Consider the following 19,661-nt stretch of genomic DNA (forward strand, 5'->3'; position numbering starts at 1 on the left):
GGAGTGGTGAGGCTGAAGGGAAACCTGGTAGAAGTTTATAAAATTTTGAAAGGCATCAACAGGGTTGACAGTCTTTTTCCCAGAGTTGAATGAATACTGGAGGGCATGCATTTAAGGTGAGAGGAGGAAAGTTCAAAGGAGATGTGAGGGACAAGTTTATTACATAGAGAGTGGTAGGTGCCTGGAACACGCTGCCAGGGGTGGTGGTGGAGGTAGATATGGTAAGAGACTTTAAGGTAAGCACATGAATAAGCAAGAAATGAGGGATATGAACCATGGGCAGGCAGAAAGGATTAGTTTCACTTGGCGTCAACATCATGGGCCAGAGGGCTTGTTTCTGTGCTGTTCTGTTATATGTTTTATGTTCTGCACCAGCATTCTACTTGATGATTAATCCAAAAATAGTTCTTTATTTCTGCTGGGGCACCTTCGTCCCCAAATCCCTGTGAATGACTGCTACTGTGTCTGGGTGTTAAGGCCTTCACCAAACTTCCAAAACATTTTCATGTGAACCACTGTACACGTGGCAACCAGGTCACACAGTAATGCCTCAGGCAGATTCTGTAGGAAGTCACATTACCCTCTCCAAATTATCCTGTCTTACCTCAAAGAATACAGTTTAAAACATAACCATCTGATGAAGTCCAAAGTTCATAACAGCAGCATTAATTGTCGGAGGAGGGAGTGAAAGGTGAACTCCCTGTGCGTAACAAAACCAGGGTGTACAAGTTGAGAACTTTAGACATGCTGTTGGGCCCTTTAAACTGCACGCATTCCCTCCTCAGGAATCCCTGAAAAGTTACTAATGGATCTATCCCCTGATGAGGACCAACAGTGGTATGGATAATTAGGGACGGACAAGTTCCTCCAACATCAGATTTAGCCAGGAATGGGGAAGTCTTTTTGTTGCTCCTGAGCTCCCTTCCTAATTTCAGTCACTCCAAATCTAGTAGTGCTAATAGTGATGGTGCTGCCATGACATGAGAGTTCACATGGGCTCACAAAGCACAGATGATATCAAAGTATCTTGCATTTTGTCTGGAAGGTCTTCACAAAGATGGCTTTGATAATTGGTAAGCATTTTGCCAGCGCAGTTACGGTAATTGAAAGGTGTGTTAGCAGGCGCCTCTCTCCTGGGTCACAGTCCCCTTTATGACCTGTTCCTGTGCTTTGATGTCACAATGTATCTGCCCAGGATCCTGAGCCATTCTGCTATGAATCTCAGCTTGGTGCCTGAGCTGCTCATGTTTGGGCATAGTTCTGAGTGGCAATCATGTGCGATGATTCAGACAAGATTCGGCGAGATAATTTGAAGCTGACAGCAGAGAACAAAGCATTAAAACGGCAGATTACCTTGCTCAAAGAAAATGAGGAGTTACGTAACATGCTATCCTCTAACTGTGCACCATTGCTTGGACAGAAACCAAACTGTTATTCAAATTTTAGTCATTCCAACACAGCTACAGCAACACGAGGTAACTCAATATTCGCTCTTTTTTGTGGGCCAATAACAACTTAGTATTAATGTGGTGCCATTAATGTTGCTCCCAAGCTGCTTCACGGAAGTGTTGTTAAACAGGCATCCAATATATCAAATCTGGGCTACATTTATCCCCTGAATGATAGACACAACAACAAAATAGTGACTATTTTAATATGAAGAGGTGCATAGCAATAAATTTATTTTGGTTTAATTTTGTTTTTCTTTGCCAATGGCTTTGTGAATTTGCTTTCCTTACATTCAATCAGCCAAGGACTTGTGCATTAATCCAAAAAGGTTCTGACTGCAGAGATAAATCAACCTCAGTGGTTTTGTTAAGTATTAACAAATTACAAGTGAGCACTGTGTTCATGCACTTCCTCACAGTATATCAATTGGGCTGGCAAATCTCTAACGAATCTCAGCTCAGATTACTAAAGAATGACTGAAAGAACATATGCCTGGATGTACCATATCATTTGAGTTGATATGTACACATCAGCTCTGAGATGGTTGTCTTCTCCTGAGCTCTTATATATACAAGCACAATTTGTAGATTGCAATATACCACATACCCACTGCCATTCCATTGGTCTGTTCATACCATGTCAGTAGCTGAGATCGTTTTACGTGGTTCAAAATATCAAAACTTAACACAATGATGACTGCTGAATTATCAACACCTCGACTCCAAAATAATTATAATTCTTTCCCCAATAATTTTTGTTTTTATTTTGATTATCCCGAATAATCTTTCCCCAATCATTTGATACATTTTGCATTTCAATAAGCTGACAGCCTTCTGCTAGCCTAGAATTACCCTGTGAAGTTATCCTGACTCCAATACATTATATTAAATTAAATGATTTTAGTAAATTAGATTCTATCACACAAAAGATGTTCCTACAAGCTCAAGATGCTTATACATACATTTTGTCCCATTATACCATACCCTGACCTACGCTTGCTTGGTTAGAGTTTCCCAAAACCAATTATCTCCAGTACTGTACAAACACCATTGTGCCTATCCAGTTAATTACTGATAAATAGACATTGTCAATAGGAAAACTTGTACGGCCTTCAGAAAAACATAGGAGCAGGAGTAGGCCATTCACCCCTTAAGCCTGCACCTCTATTCTAGATCATGGCTGATCATCTACCTCAAGGCCATATTCCCTTACTATTCCATTATCCTTTGATGTCATACTAGAAATCTGTCAATCTCTGTCTCGAGCTTACTCAATGACTGAGTCTCTACAGATTGTGGGGTAGAGAATTCCAAAAATTCACCACCCTCTGAATGAAGAAATTTTCCTTCATCTCAGTCCTAAAGGGCTTGGAGGTTGTGTCCCTTAGTTCTAAAATCACCTAGCTAAGGTCCTTCTACTTCACTTAGAATCTCACTTTAAATACTTCACTGCCCATTTATATGGATATGGGCACATGGTCTTCTGGCCAAATAGAGCAGGACTTTGTAGAATTGTGCCTACAGTTGATAACAATTTTGTTGTACACTCACTCCTGGTATTGACCTGGTTTACAAAGTCAAAGAAACATTGGCACACTCCATAATGCTCCACCATCTCGCTCTAACAAACCCACATCAACTCCCAGTTACTCCAATAATCTGGTGGCATTCATTGCTCACTAGCAGCAGCCAGGAGCCTGCTGGCTGCAGTGGATAGAGGCATTAAGGAGCCATTGAAGCAGCTCCTGCCCCTGGCATCATGCAGTAACATATGCACTTGTGAGTCTCTTCATAAATCCAAGCTGATCCAAACAGAATCGGCCAAAAAATAACTCAAAGACAGGAGTTGATAATTCAGCCAATCAAAGCCCATGTCACTGATACATCGCTTTGGCCAGTCTAACATCCAACTGTATTGGGGCTCACTCTAATTGTTCCCTCATCTGTGCCCTTGTCAATCAATGTATAACACATTTGCTGGAATGACAGTGAAAATTGAACATAGTACTCATACAATCTGACAAAGCATCATCGTAACTTGTGCAACAGTACCCTCCAGCTTCATAAATGACATCAGTTCCTTTCTTGCTTCTTAGTATTAATTCAACATTGGAAATCTTGAACTTGCTGTCATTCAAAGCTTTTAATTGATTGTATATTTCTGTTGTATAGCTACACTGTGTTTCGACGTTATGTATTTATGTTATGTACAGTATATCTATTGTTACTATCCTTTTGGGGCCAATAACTGTGATTTCTCAGAGATCTGATGTCACAGCCAGAAATTCTGATTGACAATTCCTCCCTCTTCCCAGGAACCTGGAATTGTGCTTTCTTTTCTACTTCAGCTTGAAATCACAATCAGTACAGATAACAGCTGACAGTCTTGAATTTATTTCTCTCTCCCCCTCTAAAATATAATAACTTGTTCATAAGCATTGCATTTAATTAATTCTCTGTCCAACTGATTTAAACGCAGACATTCCATTTCAAACATGATAAATGCTCATGTAACACCTTCATAGAGCAGTTCTCATCTAGACATATGATACTTCTGAAAATCTGTACATCTATCTCCATGGCAATTTAACAAGCTCAGGTGTTTTCTGAATTCTTGTTGATGACATAATCTGCCTAATTCCTCCTTTTTCAATATGTTCATGGCTGGTCATCTGCCTCAGCTCCACTTTCCTGCCTGGTCCCCGTATCACTCAATTCTGTGAGAAATCAACAAGCTATCTATTTCTGCTTTAAAATATTCAATGGTGATGGATCCATAACCCTTTGGAGTAGAGAATTCCAAAGTTTCACTACCTTCTGTACCTTTTTTGCTCATCACAGTCCTAAATGATCATCCCCTCATCCTAAGGGGATACTTTGTGTTCTCAGCCGGGGGTAACAACTTCTCAGAGTCTACCATATTGATGCCCCTTGAGAATCTTAAATGTTGTCTGCCATTTGCCCCTCCACTCATCTGGATAAAATCTCTACAGTGCAGAAAGAGGCCATTTGGCCTATCAAGTATGCACCCACCCTCTGAAGATTATCCCATCCAGACCCCATCCCTGTAATCCCACATTTACTTTGGCTAATCCACCTAGTCTTCACATCCCTGGACACTACGGGACAACTTAGCATGGCCAATCCACCTAACATGCCCACCTTTGGACTTTGGGAAGAAACTGCAGCACCCAACAGAAACCCACATAGACACAGGGGAAACATGCAAACTCCACACAGACAGTCACTGAAAGCTGAAATCGCTGTGAGGTAGCAGTGCTAACCCCTATCCAATCACATGTGTAGTCATTGTCATTTGCCTCTACTTCCAGTTAATTATTTTGTGAAAATGTGGACCGTTTGAATGTGGAAATGTTGTTCTTAGTTCAGCTTCAACCAATGAATTGATGTTGTATTGAAGGAAGAGTATTCAACTCAGTACTAAATATTCCAAATGATGTCTTACCCATCCTTTGTTAAAATTAGATTAACTTCTTTCAATTGCTAGTCAAGAACTCTTCCGATGCATTTTTATTTGATCAGTTGAATTGGCTAGATAGAATTACAGGAAGTTTTGGAAAATTAAGCTGTACTTGATGTATGTGTACTCCAAGGTCATTCAATGCCTTCAGCTTCTCACCATATTTAATTCATGACTTGGATGAAGGATTAGTGGAGACAATTTGCAGAAGACAATAAATTAGGAGGCACAGTAAGGTGTCTAGACAGGAGCAGGATGTTACCGAGGGGTATTGACGGATTAGGTTAGTGAGTTAACGTAATTGAGAGTTCAATCCCAGGAATATTAAGGCCAAGGCTGGAATACAAAGAGGAAGAAGTTAGCAGTCAGTTGTCCAGAGCCTGAGCACTTCATTCAGTTCAGGGGAGTTGAGGCTATGATCAGATCATCCATGATCCTATTGAATGAAGTGGCCTACTTCTATTCCTGATTCATTTGTTCATATACTGTGTTGTACTTTGGTTCTGTCTTCACAAAATCGGACACAAATCACCGCCCAGAAATGTTGGGGAACCAAGGATCTAATAAGAGTGCAGGATTGAAAGAAATCAGTATCAGTAAGAAAATAGTGCTCAGGAAATTAATGATATTAAAGGCTGCCAAGTCACCAGGGCTAGAAATGGTCTTGGAAATATTGGATGTTTTGGTTGTCATCTTCCAAAGTTTTATAGACTGTGAACAGTTTCTACTGATTGGAGGTTGGCAAATGTAACCCCACTGTTTAAAACTTGACAGAGGGAATAAATAGAGAATTATAGACTACACGATGGATACCCGAAAAACTGGGTCAGAAGATGCCTATTACACAAATGACACCAGGAAGATACTACACGGCCCAACACACTCATCACGCAACCTTACATCAAGAACACATCTAAACTGACCATAAGACTCCTCCGACCACTGGGCATCAGAGTAGCACACAAACCCATATCAACCCTATGCCAACTGCTCACCCAAATCAAAGACCCACTACCCACTATGGACAGGACCAATGTCATATATAAGATTCCCTGCAAAGACTGCAACAAACATTACTTTGGACAAACAGAAAGAAAATTAACCACAAGAGTTCACGAACATCAACTGGCAACAAAAAGACACGACCAATACTCACTCATCTCCATCCACATGGATAAGGAAAGCCATCAATTTGATTAGGACAACACCAGGATCCTGGGACCGGTGAAGCATATACAAGCACGGGAATTCCTAGAGGCCTGGTTCTCCACTAAGAAAGCCATCAATAAACAGATAGAGCTAGACCCTATATACACTCCATTGCAAAGGAAAACCAGAAGTGAGGTAATCCAGCTGAACAGACACCAGAGTTTAAAATCAGGCGGGAAAACCCAATGGTGTTTCATCGGAGGCTGCATTGATGATGTTACCAAGCAGGATAATGAAACGTCTGCGGAACAACAAATCAGTTCGGCGAGCCAACCAACCACAATTATAGACTGGTTAATCTAACATCAGTAATGGGGAAATTGCTAGAGCCTATTATAAAAGATGAGATAACAGAACACACTTGGAAAGCATTAACAGGATTGGAGAAGGCCATCATGAGTTTATGAAAAAGAAAATCATGCTTAACATGATTTTTGAGGATGTAACCAGTAGATAAGGGACAACCAATGGATGTAATATATTTGGATTTTCAGAAGCTTTTGTTAAGTCCCTCATAAGACATTAGTGGACAAAGTTAAACCATATGAGATAAGGAGTAGTATTTTGGTATGGATTGAAAATTGGCTGACAGACTGGAAACAGAGTTGGATAAATGGGTCTTTTTCTGAGTGGCAGCCACTGACTAGTGGGGTCCTGCAAGGATTAGTATTTGGAGCCCAGCTATTCACAATGTATTAAGTGGCATGGATAAGGAAACCAAACTTTCCAAGTTTACTGACAACAGAAAACTAAGCGCAATTGTGAGTTGTGAAGAGGATCCAAGGAGGCTGCAAGGTGATTCGGACAAGTCGAGTGAGTGGATAAATACATGGCAGATGCAGTGAAATGTGGCTAAATGTGAAATTATATACTTTGATGTGAAAAAAGAAGAGTATTATTATGTAAATGATATTGGGAGGTGTGAATGTACAAAGGGTGTCCATGTTCACCAGTTAATGAAAGTAGACAGATAGGTGCACCAAGCAATTAGGAAAGTAAATGCTACATTTGCCTCTTTTTGCAAAATGATTTGATTTAAGGAGTTGGGATGTTTATGGCAGTTATACAGAGCCTTATTGAGACCACACCTGCAGCGTTGCATACAGTTTTGATTTCCCTACCTAAGAGGGGATATACTTGAGAGAGAGGGAGCACAAGGAGGTTCACTGAACTGAAACTGGGACGACAGAACTGATCCATGAAGAGAGATTGATTCTACTTGGCCTCTATTTACTAGTATTCAAAAGGGAGACGGGATGTGATTGAACATATAACATTCCAACAGGGATAGACAACTAGACGCGAGGAAGATGTTTCCTCTGTTTGGCAAGTCTAGAACCAGGGGACACAGTCTCAGGATACGGGGCAGCGCTGAGATGAGGAAACATTTCAAAGTGAAGCTGTGGAATTCTATACCACAACAGCCATGAAGGCCTAGTTTTTAAATGTTAAAGGCATCAAGGGGTATGGGGAGAAAATGGGAATATAACATTGAGATAGAGAATCAGATAGTGATCATATTGAATGGTGGAGCAGGCTTGAAGGGCTGGATTACCCACTTCTGTTCTTAGTTTCTAAGTTTGAGGGCACAGCATTCCAGGAAGGATTTATTGGTTTTGGAATGTAGTTTCACCGGATGTTTACAGGATTAAAGGATAAGGTTGAGAGAATAAGTGACCAATTAATAACCCTATTAACTTAGGAAAAGGTGTGTCAATGTCAACCACTAAAAATAGATGATGAATTTGAATTTGTTAATGGTTTAATGCAAAAGCATCTCAGGAGCACTTTGATTTTTTTTTATTATCCTGGCCTCATTTGGAATATTGTGTTTAGTTTTAGGCAAAGGTTGCCCAGGTCAACTCTCAGAGAGCTGCACCAAGGAAACTCCCATGTGCTATAAAGAGACAGAACGCAGAACTGAACTGTTCAAAAAAGACTGAGAGAAGGAGGTTTCTAATATGCAAGAAGGAACAAATAATTTAGATGCAGCGGTTATTTCATTTAAGCCTGAAGATTATTCATTTCTAATTAGTGAGCCTGAAACTATTGCTGACCTAATGATGAGCAAATGTGTAAAACAGATATTGAAATTTCCATTTAACTGAAGATATCAGTTTCAGTCAGCAGGCCACAAGTTCAACATGACAGTGGATCCAGTTAGACCTGAAGAGGGTGCCCAGTGCACAGGTGGGCTGGGTGGAAAGGAAGATTCAAACATAAACCATTCCTCTTGCCCTTACCACTCACTCCCTCACACCTTTACCAGATCATCTTTATCCACCTCCATGTTCCCATTTCATATTCCATGCCAGTATATGCCCTATGTCTACCAGCTAGCCCCTTATCACCCCTATGTTAACATGGTGCCAGCTCATGCTAATCCTTCAAATTCCACCCACTGTGCCAACTCATCTAATATCCATCATGAGCATACCTCAGGAAGGATGAGGTAAATCAAGGAGTAGAGTCAAATCTCTACTTGTATTGTTGTTACAGGATGAGATAAGTACAATAGCAAGAATATCCACATGGGTGGAACTGAATAAAAAGGGAAAGAAGGCATTGGAGTATATAAGGTACTCCACATAAGGCTACTTAATAAGCTAGCAGAATAAGCATGGTATTGGACAGGGAGTTGGGATGAAAGGGGGCATTTTCAGGATAGCAATGTAACTAATGTTGTTTCACAGGGAACCACAATTACTCACAATATAGATTAATGAAAAGGAAACAAAGAACTGCAGATGGTAGAAATCTGAAAGAAAAACAGAATCTGCTGGAGCAACTCAGCAGGTCTGGCAGCATCTGTGCATAGAAAGCAGTCAACATATTGGGTCCAGTGAACTTTCTTCAGAACTTGTTTTGAAACAATTTTTGTTCCTGTTTGTGATATATGTTAATGACTTGGATGAGGAATGTGAATATTTTATAGGCACATTTGCAGATGACACAAAAATTATTGGAAAAGCAAATGATGAAGATGGCATAAAGAGTCTGTAAAGGGATACTACAGGCTAAGCAAGTTAGCTGTGCACTTTGGAAGGAAAAATAGAGGAGCTAAGTATTATTTAAATTGACAATGACTGCAGAAAACTACACACCAGAGGGATTTGGGAATCCTTATGCATAAATCACAAAATGAGAGGATCCAAATTCAGAGAGTAATAGAGAAGGCAAATGGAATGTTGGCCTTTATTTCAAAGGGAATGGAGTAAAAGTAGGGAGGTTTTGCTATAACTATACAAGGCACTAATCAGATCACAGCTGGAATACAATGAACAGTTTTCAGCTCCATATCTAAGGAAAGATATACTGCCATTGGTGGAAGTCCAGAGATGGTTCACCGTGTTGATCCCAGATCTGGAGGGAGAGGCTGAGTAGGCTGGTCCTGTATTCATTAGAATTTAGAAGACCGAGAGCGACCTTATTGAAACAATTATTATTTGTAGGGAACTTGAAAGGGTAGATTCAGAATGGTTATTTCCCATCGTGGGTGAGTCTAGGACCAGAGGGTATAATCTCAGAGTAAGGGCTCACTAATTTAAAGCAGAGGTGAGGAGGAATTTTTTTTTAAGAAGGTACTGAATCTGAGGAATTCTTTACTACAGAAAGCTATTGAGACTGGGTCATTAAGTATATCCAGGGGTGAGATAGATTTGTAATCAGTAAGGGAATTGAGAGTTTATGGGGAAAAGGCAGGAATGAGGAGTTGAAGATTACCAGAATAGCCATGATCTCATTGAATGATGCAGCAGATGTGATGGGCCAAATAGCCTACTCCTGCACCTCTGTCTTATGATCTTATAGATTTTGTCTCATTCTGGGAATACAGGCCTGGAGTCCTCAATCTCTTCAGAGGACAATCCCACCATCCAAAGACTCAATCTGATGAACCACTGCTGCACTCCCTCTATGGCAGTGTATCCTTACTTAGATAAGCGGACCAGAACTGTGAACACTCACACATGTTCTGTACAAATGAAGCAAGACAACTTTGTTGGTGTGCTCGAATCCTCTTGTGATAAAGGCCAATACGCCATTTTCATCATGAATAGTTTGCTGCGCCTACATGTTTGTTTTCAGTGACTTATGAATAAGAGCATCCAGTTCTCTTGGGACACCAACACTTTCCAATTTCTGTCCATTCTGCACCTTCATTCCTCCAACCTGACTCAAGCTTGTCCACGTTATTATCCATGTGCCATACACTTAGCCACTCATTCAGTCTGCCTAAACCCCCTGAAGCCTTTTTACAGCTTCCTCACAACTCATATTTCCCACCAGCCTGTACAGCATCCCTGGTAGGGTTGGATTTTTTTTTTAAGACTAACTTGCTGGACCACATGATACCCTTAGCCACATGGTGTCAGTGAAACAAAATCATACAGGATCTGAATTGTGCTGGATTGTGATATTCTGAATCCATACAATGCTAATCACAATGTGAGCAGAGTTAGATTCATGCAGTCTAGCAATAAATTGGGTTGACAAGATGGGAGTGCATAGCTTCCAAATAAAATGATGAGATACGGTGAAAGTAGTGGCCTGGACTCCCTCATGGGAGTGGTCTGGCGAGATAGTCATGGGCAATGCTATAGAGTAAAGCAAGGTGTCTATAGCTGCACTATTGCACAGTGGTTTATAAATATGCAGTCTCAACAAGATAAGACAGGCAAGTGATCAATGTGGTTCATTTTGTTCATAAGATCATTGAAAGACAATATAAAATAGGGGGTACAATTCTAAAGGTGATGCAGGAGCAGAGGAACCTGGGAGTATATGTGCAGAGATCATTGAAATTGGCAGAACAGGTGGAGAGAGCAATTAAGAAAGCAGGACAGAAGGAAGCGATATTGAACTAGTATTAAAAACTTGTTAGACCTCAGCTGGAATATTGTGTACAGTTGTGGGTGCCACATTATATGAAAGATGTGAATGCATTTGGAGAGTCAGAAATGATTTAGGTGAATTGTCCCAGGAATGAGAAATTCAATTATGAAGATAGATTGAAGAAATTGGGACTGTTCTCCTTGAGGAGTAGGAGGCTGAGAGGAGATTTGATAGAGGTTTTCAAAATCATGAATGAACCGGATAGAAAGAAGTGGCTCCTACTTGTAAAAGGAATGAGAGTAAGGGGGCATAGCTTTAAAGTAATGTGCAAAGCGAAGGTGAACTAACAAAAAGTTTCTTTCACACAGTGAGTAGTTTAGGTAATGGAATACACTGCCTGGAAATGTGATGGAGACAGGTTCCATCAAGGCATTCAAGAGGAGCTTTGCATGATTATTTGGATAGAAATAAGGCAAGGGTGTGGAGTAAGAGCAGAAGTTTGGTACGAGGTAAATATGGTCATTTGATAAGCTGGAGCAGGTGATTTGAATCTCCTGCGCTGTAACAATTCAGTGATTCCCTCTTGTCAGTTCACAATATTTGTTTGCAATTGTGTTTTAGGTTCCACATTGTGCAGCTCCCCAGAGCAAACAGGCACCTGTGAAATGCAGGATCATCACAACCGGCAGCCAAGCCCCACCCTGGAGAACCTGCTCACCCTTTCTTTATCGGATGATGTGCACTCTGTGAGTTTCAATGCTGCAGTCGGTGCAACACAGCCAACAAAGTCCTCCAGCTACTGCCGAACCTCCGAGTTGTTTGAGACGAGCACCCCTGATGCTTCAGGCGTCTCCCAGGAAGAGGATGTGAGCAAACAGTTGGTCGACACCGAGACTCGACCCAGCACCAAGAAAATGTGGTTTTCAGAAACAGCTACATCGGATGAATCAAAAAAACTGTTTCTCGAGGAGGGGAACAAAACACGAGTATTTTACGTGAATGGTGAGTAATGGTGAGCATTTGTACAAATCCCTGAAGAAACAGGCCCTCCTCAGGGCACTTGTGGGCACAGTACAGCACCAAGGAAAGAGACAATGATCTGAAGCAACTGGGAGTACTCTCTTTCCAATGCCTCTGTGAACAGCCTGTTGCCCGTTTCCTAATCATACCAAATCTTGTTCACCAGTCACCCCACTCTTACTGACTGGCATCGGTTGCTGCTCCAACAGCACCTCACATTCAATTCTCAATTTGCCATCAAGGTCCCCTATGCTTTGTTTCACTCCTGATCTTTATAAGTTGTTCTGGCCCTATAATTCATCATGACCTCTGCCTTACTACAACTTTGTCCTGTCCTGCATCTCCTATTTAAGCATATCTTAAGTGCTCCCTAAGTGCTGGAACTCCCTCTTGGAACCTCTGTCTTGAAGGTGCTCCTCAAAACCTCCTCCTTTGACCAAACATTTGGTCACCTGTTCTCAGATCCTCTCATTTGTCCCTGACGGCAAGCTTTAATTAAGAAATGTTTCTATGTAGTGCTTTGGAAAGTTTTACCGTGTATATGTCTCAAGGTCCAATGGCTTTTGAGCCAAACATTCACACCCGCAAGCTGTTCAGCTACCTGGGAGTAAATTACATAGTTATCGGCAGGCAGGCCGAAGGCCTATATCATTAACAGGTTACCCTATCATGGACAATCACTCTTATTTTGTACACAGCCCTGGCTTCAGTTCTTTATTCGTTCACAGGATGAGGGCGTCGCTGGCTAGGCCAGCATTTATTGCCCATGCCTTAATTGCCCAGAGGGCAGTTAAGAGTCAACCACATTGCTGTGGGTCTGGAGTCACATGTAGGCCAGACCAGGTAAGGATGGCAGTTTCCTTCCCTAATGGACATTAGTGAACCAGATGGGTTTTTCCCGACAGTCAGCAATGGATTCATGGTCATCATTAGACTCTTAATTCCAGATTTTAGTTGAATTCAAGTTCCACCATCTGCCATGCAGGATTCAAACCCAGGTCCACAGGACATTACCTGGGTCTCTGGATTAACAGTCCAGCAATAATGCCACTAGGCCATTGCCTCTCCGCCCCCTGTACATAAGACTCGCTGGGATGATCGCTGGATTGTCAGTTCATTTGCAACTAAACTTTCCCCATTACTTGAACAAGCAGCTGTTTAAACAATACTTACAATGAGTTTCAGGTTTTAAATAGTGCAGCAGTCCTTCAACGATCCTTGGTTTTTTACAACAGTCCTTTTCCCATTCAGTTCACAATCAAAATATACAGAAAAATAAAATAATTACAATCAGCATATGCCTCCAGCCTTGTAAGATGAAACACCATTTCAAAAATGTGTTCTATCATAAACTTTGTGGAAAATGGGACTAATGCAAATTTGTATGTTTGGCAGTACAGACTCAATGGCCTGAAGATCCTTTTCTGTACTTACTGATTCTATGATACTCAAACAACAATACACGACTCTTAAATCCATTCATTCTTCCTCCTTCTCCCTTTTAGAACCTTGTATAATCTTATCATTTCTTATACCATTAACTTATTTCATCATTTTACACTTGGGACAATGTAGCTGGGGAGAAAGTGTTGTACCGGGTACCTCTTATATTTCCTCTAAACCCAAGTTTAGTACTTCAATTATCTCTGTTTCATAGCTCTGCCAGGCAATGCTACCTACAGGTTACTCGCCAACTCAGTCAACCTGCCAACTCTGCCAAATGAAGGAAATCCTTTGTCATTTCCAGTGCAATTTCTTAAATGCAGAAGGACCTGGTGTTTTACTTTACCTATGTTACTTACTAATACCGCACACAAATCCTCATTGACTGTTTCAAATCAAATTCCAAATTCTGTTGTTCCTCACTCAGGTAACACGCTGGAACTCAATGTCTGCTACTCTGGAACAGTCACAAAATTTAAAGATTAAACAGGATACAAAATTCCTCCATTTATTTGTTTTTTTAGACTGAGGTTGACAAAAAAAATGAACCGGGTTTCTGGACATAAAAATAATTATTACTTATTGCTAATAAATAATATTATCCGGCTTGAAGGAGTTGCCACCTTCCTGGGGGCAGCACGGTGGCTCAGGTGTTAGCATTGCTGCCTCACAGCGCCAGGGATCCAGGTTCAATACCACTCTTGTGCAACTGTCTGTGTGGAGTTTGCACATTCTCCCCGTGTCTGCGTGGGTTTCCTCTGGGTGCTCTGGTTTCCTCCCACAGTCCAAAGATGTGCAGGTTAGGTGGATTGGCCAAGCTAAATTGCCCGTAGTGTTCAGGGATGTGTAGATTAGGTGGGTTATGGGTGATGGGTCTGGGTGGGATGCGCTACGGGTTGGTGTGGACTAGTTGGGCTGAAGGGCCTGTTTCCACACTGTAGGCATTCTATAAAAATAAGTACGTTCTAGCTACAGGTAAATAGTGATAAACCATTGACATAGAACATTGAACAGTACAGCACAGTACAGGCCCTTCAGCCCACGATGTTGTGCCAAACTTTTACCCTAAACCTAAGTCTATCTAACCTCCACCCCTACCTTATACTATCATCCATATGCCTACCTAATAGCCGCTTAAATGCCCCTCATGAGGCCTACTCCACTACCCTCTCTGGCAATGCATTCCACGCCCCTACCACTCTCTGAGTAAAGAACCTACCTCTGACATCTCCCCTGTATCTACCTCCACTCACTTTAAAACTATGCCCCTCATAATAGCTACCTCCACCCTAGGAAAAAGTCTCTGGCTGTCCACTCTATCTTTACCTCTGATCATTTTGTACACCTCTATCAAGTCACCTCTCATCCTTCGTCGTTCTAAAGAGAAAAGCCCTAACTGTCTCAACCTTTCCTCATAAGACCTTCCCTCCATTCCAGGCAACATCCTGGTACATCTCCTCTGCACCTTTTCCAGTGCTTCCACATTTTCCTGTAATGAGGTGACCAGAACTGGACACAATACTCCAGATGTGGCTGAACCAGGGTTTTGTATAGCTGGAGCATAACTTCACGGCTCTTGAACTCAATCGCTCTATTAATGAAAGCTAACACACCATACACCTTCTTAACAACTCTATCCACCTGGGTGGCAGCTTTCAGGGAACTGTGGACATGAACCCCGAGATCCCTCTGCTCCTCCACACTGCTAAGAATCTTTCCGTTAACCTTGTATTCTGCTTTCACGTTTGTCCTTCCAAAATGAATCACCTCACACTTTTCAGGGTTAAACTCCATTTGCCACTTCTCAGCCCAGCTCTGCATCCTATCAATGTCCCTTTGTAACCTAGAACAGCCCTCCGCACTATCCACAACTCAACCCACCTTCGTATCATCTGCGAACTTACTAATCCATCCTTCCACTCCTACATCCAAAATCATTTACAAAAATCACAAATAGGAATGGACCCAGAACAGATCCTTGTGGTACACCACTCGTAATAATTGAGCACCATGTTGAATATTTTCTGTCTACTACCACCCTTTGTCTTGTAAGGGTCAGCCAATTGTGAATCCAATCTGCCATATTTCCCCCTATCCCATACCTCCTTACTTCCTGCATGAGCCTACCATGGGGAACCTTATCAAAAGCCGTACTTAAATCTATGACATACACCTCTTCTAGTTAAAACATTAGTATAAACCAGCCCCCATCCCCCACAAAAGACACACATACAATACAGACAGATAGAAAAATATCATGGGTATTATGGGCATAAGGAAGGACTGGAAAGTCAGTTCAATGGCCCCTGTCCATAGGACTCAGTGGGATGATCACTGGACTGTCAGGACCTTCTGCTGCTTGACTTCTCTTCACCAGGAACTTTCACTTGTCTGCAGGAGGCACAAAGCGACTAAAGTGAGAAGATGGGGAAGGTAGTCAGGTCAGCTCAGGATTAGATATAAGTTCAGGGCCTAGTTGGGTAGATTGTTTGGGAAAGTGGTTTGGTAGTTGGGCAGGAGTGTCGGGTGGTCAAGGAGGGTAGTCAGGTAGTCAGGTAGTCAGAAGACAACCCCTAAATTACCCCTCTCCCTCAGGTCATGAAGATCCTAATGATGTCACTTCAGGGGCTCATTTTTCAACTGAGCAGCCTATAAAATTCCAGTGCACAGTCTGACCACTTAGAGGAAAACCAGCAGCAATGTCCCTGAGCTACTTAACCACTTGTGAGAAAACCAGCAGCAGTGTCTCTGAGCTATTTGACCATTGTGAGAAAAAGCCAGCAGCAGTGTCTCTGAGCTATTTGACCATTGTGAGAAAAAGCCAGCAGCAGTGTCTCTGAGCTATTTGACGACTTGTGAGAAAGCCAGCAATATGTCTCTGAGTTGTTTGACCACTGTGAGAAAGCCAGCAGTAGCGTCTCTGAGCTATTCACACAGCTTCCCAGGTTTGTAACCTTACCAGTCAGCTTACAGAGGAAGATACAGCAGCACACCAAAATGACTAAATAATTAAAGGGCAAAGGGAGAAAGGAACTACAATATTTATCACTAAATACAAAAAGTACGAGGTAAACTAATAAGGATAAAGACCAATAAGTCCACTGGACCTGATGGGATACATCCTAGGGGTCAAAGGAATTAGCTACAGAGTTAATGAATTCACTGGTAATAATCTTCTGGGAATCCCTAGATTCTGGAAGACTACCAGAGTTTTGGAAAACTGCCAGTGTTTCACCTTTATTTAAAAAGGGAAAGAGACAAAAAAGGTAACTATAGGCCAGTTAGCTTAATGTCTGTTATTGGGAAATTGATACAAGATTTTTAGAGGACTTGACAGGGTAGATATGGAAAGGTTGTTTCCCCTTGTGGGAGTGAATCTAGGATCAGAGGGCATAATCTCAGAATAATGGATTGCCTATGTAAGACAGAGATAAGGAGGAATTTCTTCTCCTAGAGGGTGGTGAATCTATGGAATGCTTCTAGTAATCAGCCCAGTGAATCTCTTCTGAATTGCCTCCAGTGCCAATATATCTCTTCTTAAATAGAGGGACCAAAACTGTACACAGTACTCTAGGTGCAGCGTCATCAGCACCCTGTATAGTTGTAACAAGACTTCCCTGTGTTTAAACTCCAACCCTCCAGCAATAAAGGACAACATTTGCATCCTTAATTACTTGCTGTGTTTCTTTTTATGTTTTATGCATGAGAATACCTAGATCCCTGTACATTTTTTGGAGCCTCTCTCCATTTGAAAGTAGTTTTTTTTATTCTTCCTACAAAAATGCATGATCTCACATTTTCCAACATTAAACTCCATCTACCAAGATTTGCCCATTTCCTCAACCTATCTACATCCTTATGTCTTCATAACAACATGCCCTCCCCACCTATTTTTGTATTGTCAGCAAATATTAATACATTACACTTTGTTCCTTTCTCCAAGTCATTACTATAGATAGTAAATATTTGAGGCCTGAGAACTAATCCTTGTGGTGCTGTTATATCTTTCCAATCTGAAAAAGACTCACTAATCCTGACTGTCTGTCTTCAGTTTATTGACCAATCCTCAGTTCATGTGAATACATTACCCCAATACCATGAGCTCCTATCTTGTGCAATTATCTATTATATGGCATCTTATCAATTCCCTCTGGAAATTCAAATATACTACATTTACTGGTGACCCTTTATAAACTCTGCTTGTTATATTCTCAAAGAACTCTAGAAAATTTAGCAAACATGATTACCCTTTCACAAACCATGTTGTTTCTGACCTGCTATTTCTTCTGCAAAAAGTTCCTAATCCTCTAGCCTACTACTAGTTTTTGCTGGTTACTACACTTTACTTTTTAGTTATATACTCTCCTTGAGCTCCTTTGTTAATCATGGGTGCTTCATCCTTCTCATAGAAGCCTTCGTTTTCACCAAAATAAATTTTTGCTGGGCATTATAAAATATCTGCTCAAGTATCTGTCACTGCTCTTCCACTGAATTTCCCTTTCCTCTATTTTCCCATGATACTTCAGACAACTCTTTGTTTATATCTCTGTAATTGCCCTTATTTAACTTGAGGACACTGGTTTGAGATCCAAGTTGCTCTCCCTCAAACTGAATTTAGAATACTATCATGTTGTGATCTCTACTCCCTAAAGGACCATTAATTACTAGATCTCTTATTTCCTTACATGCCCCCGTTATGTCCTGATTCATGCTTCATAGAAACGTCCAACTCTGATCGTTTTTTTTACACCTCATCTTCCAGAGATGGACTCCTTCTCAAATATGGAGAAAAACAGTCGTGTGATTGGAGAGATTGCATTCCAACTTGACCGGAGGATTCTTGCACATGTATTCCCAGGATTAACCAGGCTGTATGGATACACCGTATCTAACATCCCATCCAAAATCAAACAGGTACCTCTTCCACCATTCCCTTTTCATGCATTTTATCCTGAAAAGATTAGAATTTTTTAGTTAAATGGCAACTTAATGTTGATTCTCAATATGGAGATGCATTTTTTTGATACCTGTTTTAACTAAGTTACTTTATATGTTTTGATATGAGTGCTGTAGCAGATATATAGTGTTCCTGGCTACTTTCCTGGAAACTCACTGGGGCTATGTTTGACTTTGTCCAGGAGTGAGAAGCAAGTGATAGCATCTCAGCCTCTCTTCCACATCTCACTTCTGCATTTCTTACAGAATTCCATTAATCCCATGGATGGCACAGTGGACAAACAGAAGTGGAGGGAAATGACGCAGTGTTACACAGCCTTGTTATCAAAACTCGAGAAACTTAACTATAACACAGACATCCATACAGGCTTCAGTGAGTTTCTGGTTAACACCTATGGGATTCTCAAGCAGCGCCCAAATGCCTACACCAACATCACCTACAATCCCATCATCCTGCGTAAACTCGTCATTGACATGGTCCCTGCTAAGTTTCTCCGGGACACACTGGTTTTGCTGAACTGTCTCTGTGAGCTATCACGCAATGACAAGAAACCCTTGTTTCCATGGTGACCATCATTACCTCTGAAATCATTCAGAGTTCACAAGATTTAAAATAAACCATTTATTTTCCTGTTTTGTTTGAAAGGAAAGTGTAAAGAAGTGTTCTGAGATCGATGACTGACAATGTTAATGCTGATGTTCCTGTGCTATTTGATTGTGTGGAGACCCATCATTTGAAGAATTGAAAAATACTATTATAAATAAATCTATGTAATGTTTAGAAAGAAAGAACAGCTTTCAGCAAATCTTTTTGAATCTTGAGATGATGTAGCTTAAATGAAGATAACCTTCTGTAGTCATGACCAAAACCCCTGGACAACAGGAGGATCATTGAGAAGGGACCATAAATAGATTTTAGAAGGTGTCTTGTTCTCCCTTTGGGTCACAAGCGTTTTTACACACAGAACAGAACTGAATATGTTTCCTTCAATGATTGTGCTCCATGACTGTCATGTTGGCTGCCTTTCCCTGACAATCCAATTCCAGGTAAGGTGATCATATCTAATTGATATTTTCAGTCTCAGATCCAGAAAGAAACAGAAATTGCTGGAGAAACTCAGCAGGTATGGCAGCATCTGTGGGAAGAAACCAGAGTCAACATTTTGAGTCCAGTGACTCTTCATCAGAAATGAAGATCACGAAAAGTCTACTGCCCTGAGAATTAATTTCCCAAACCTTCACCCAGCAGTAACTGGGTGAGGAGGATGGTT

At 41.2% G+C, this 19,661-nt stretch overlaps 1 protein-coding gene across 1 annotated transcript; it reads left to right on the top strand.

Moving 5' to 3' along the window:
• Positions 1 to 654: 654 nt before the first annotated feature.
• Positions 655 to 19,068, top strand: LOC109935703 (speriolin-like protein). The gene is made up of 4 exons (XM_020534348.2): positions 655 to 1,475; positions 11,593 to 11,973; positions 18,197 to 18,348; positions 18,637 to 19,068. The coding sequence occupies exons 1-4, from the start codon at positions 1,274 to 1,276 to the stop codon at positions 18,958 to 18,960; spliced, it is 1,059 nt and encodes a 352-aa protein (XP_020389937.1). The 5' UTR covers positions 655 to 1,273; the 3' UTR covers positions 18,961 to 19,068.
• The last annotated feature ends 593 nt before the right edge of the window (positions 19,069 to 19,661 follow it).

This window comes from Rhincodon typus, chromosome 7 (assembly GCF_021869965.1).
Source record: "Rhincodon typus isolate 14 chromosome 7, sRhiTyp1.1, whole genome shotgun sequence".
NCBI lineage: Eukaryota > Metazoa > Chordata > Chondrichthyes > Orectolobiformes > Rhincodontidae > Rhincodon > Rhincodon typus.

What these genes read in the sequence shown, in the direction of transcription:
- LOC109935703 (XM_020534348.2), top strand. Translation starts at nt 1,274, where the DNA reads ATGTGCGATGATTCAGACAAGATTCGGCGAGATAATTTGAAGCTGACA. An exon ending in CACAGCTACAGCAACACGAG is followed by an intron (nt 1,476 to 11,592) that starts GTAACTCAATAT and finishes ATTGTGTTTTAG; the next exon opens with GTTCCACATTGTGCAGCTCC. An exon ending in TCCCATCCAAAATCAAACAG is followed by an intron (nt 18,349 to 18,636) that starts GTACCTCTTCCA and finishes CATTTCTTACAG; the next exon opens with AATTCCATTAATCCCATGGA.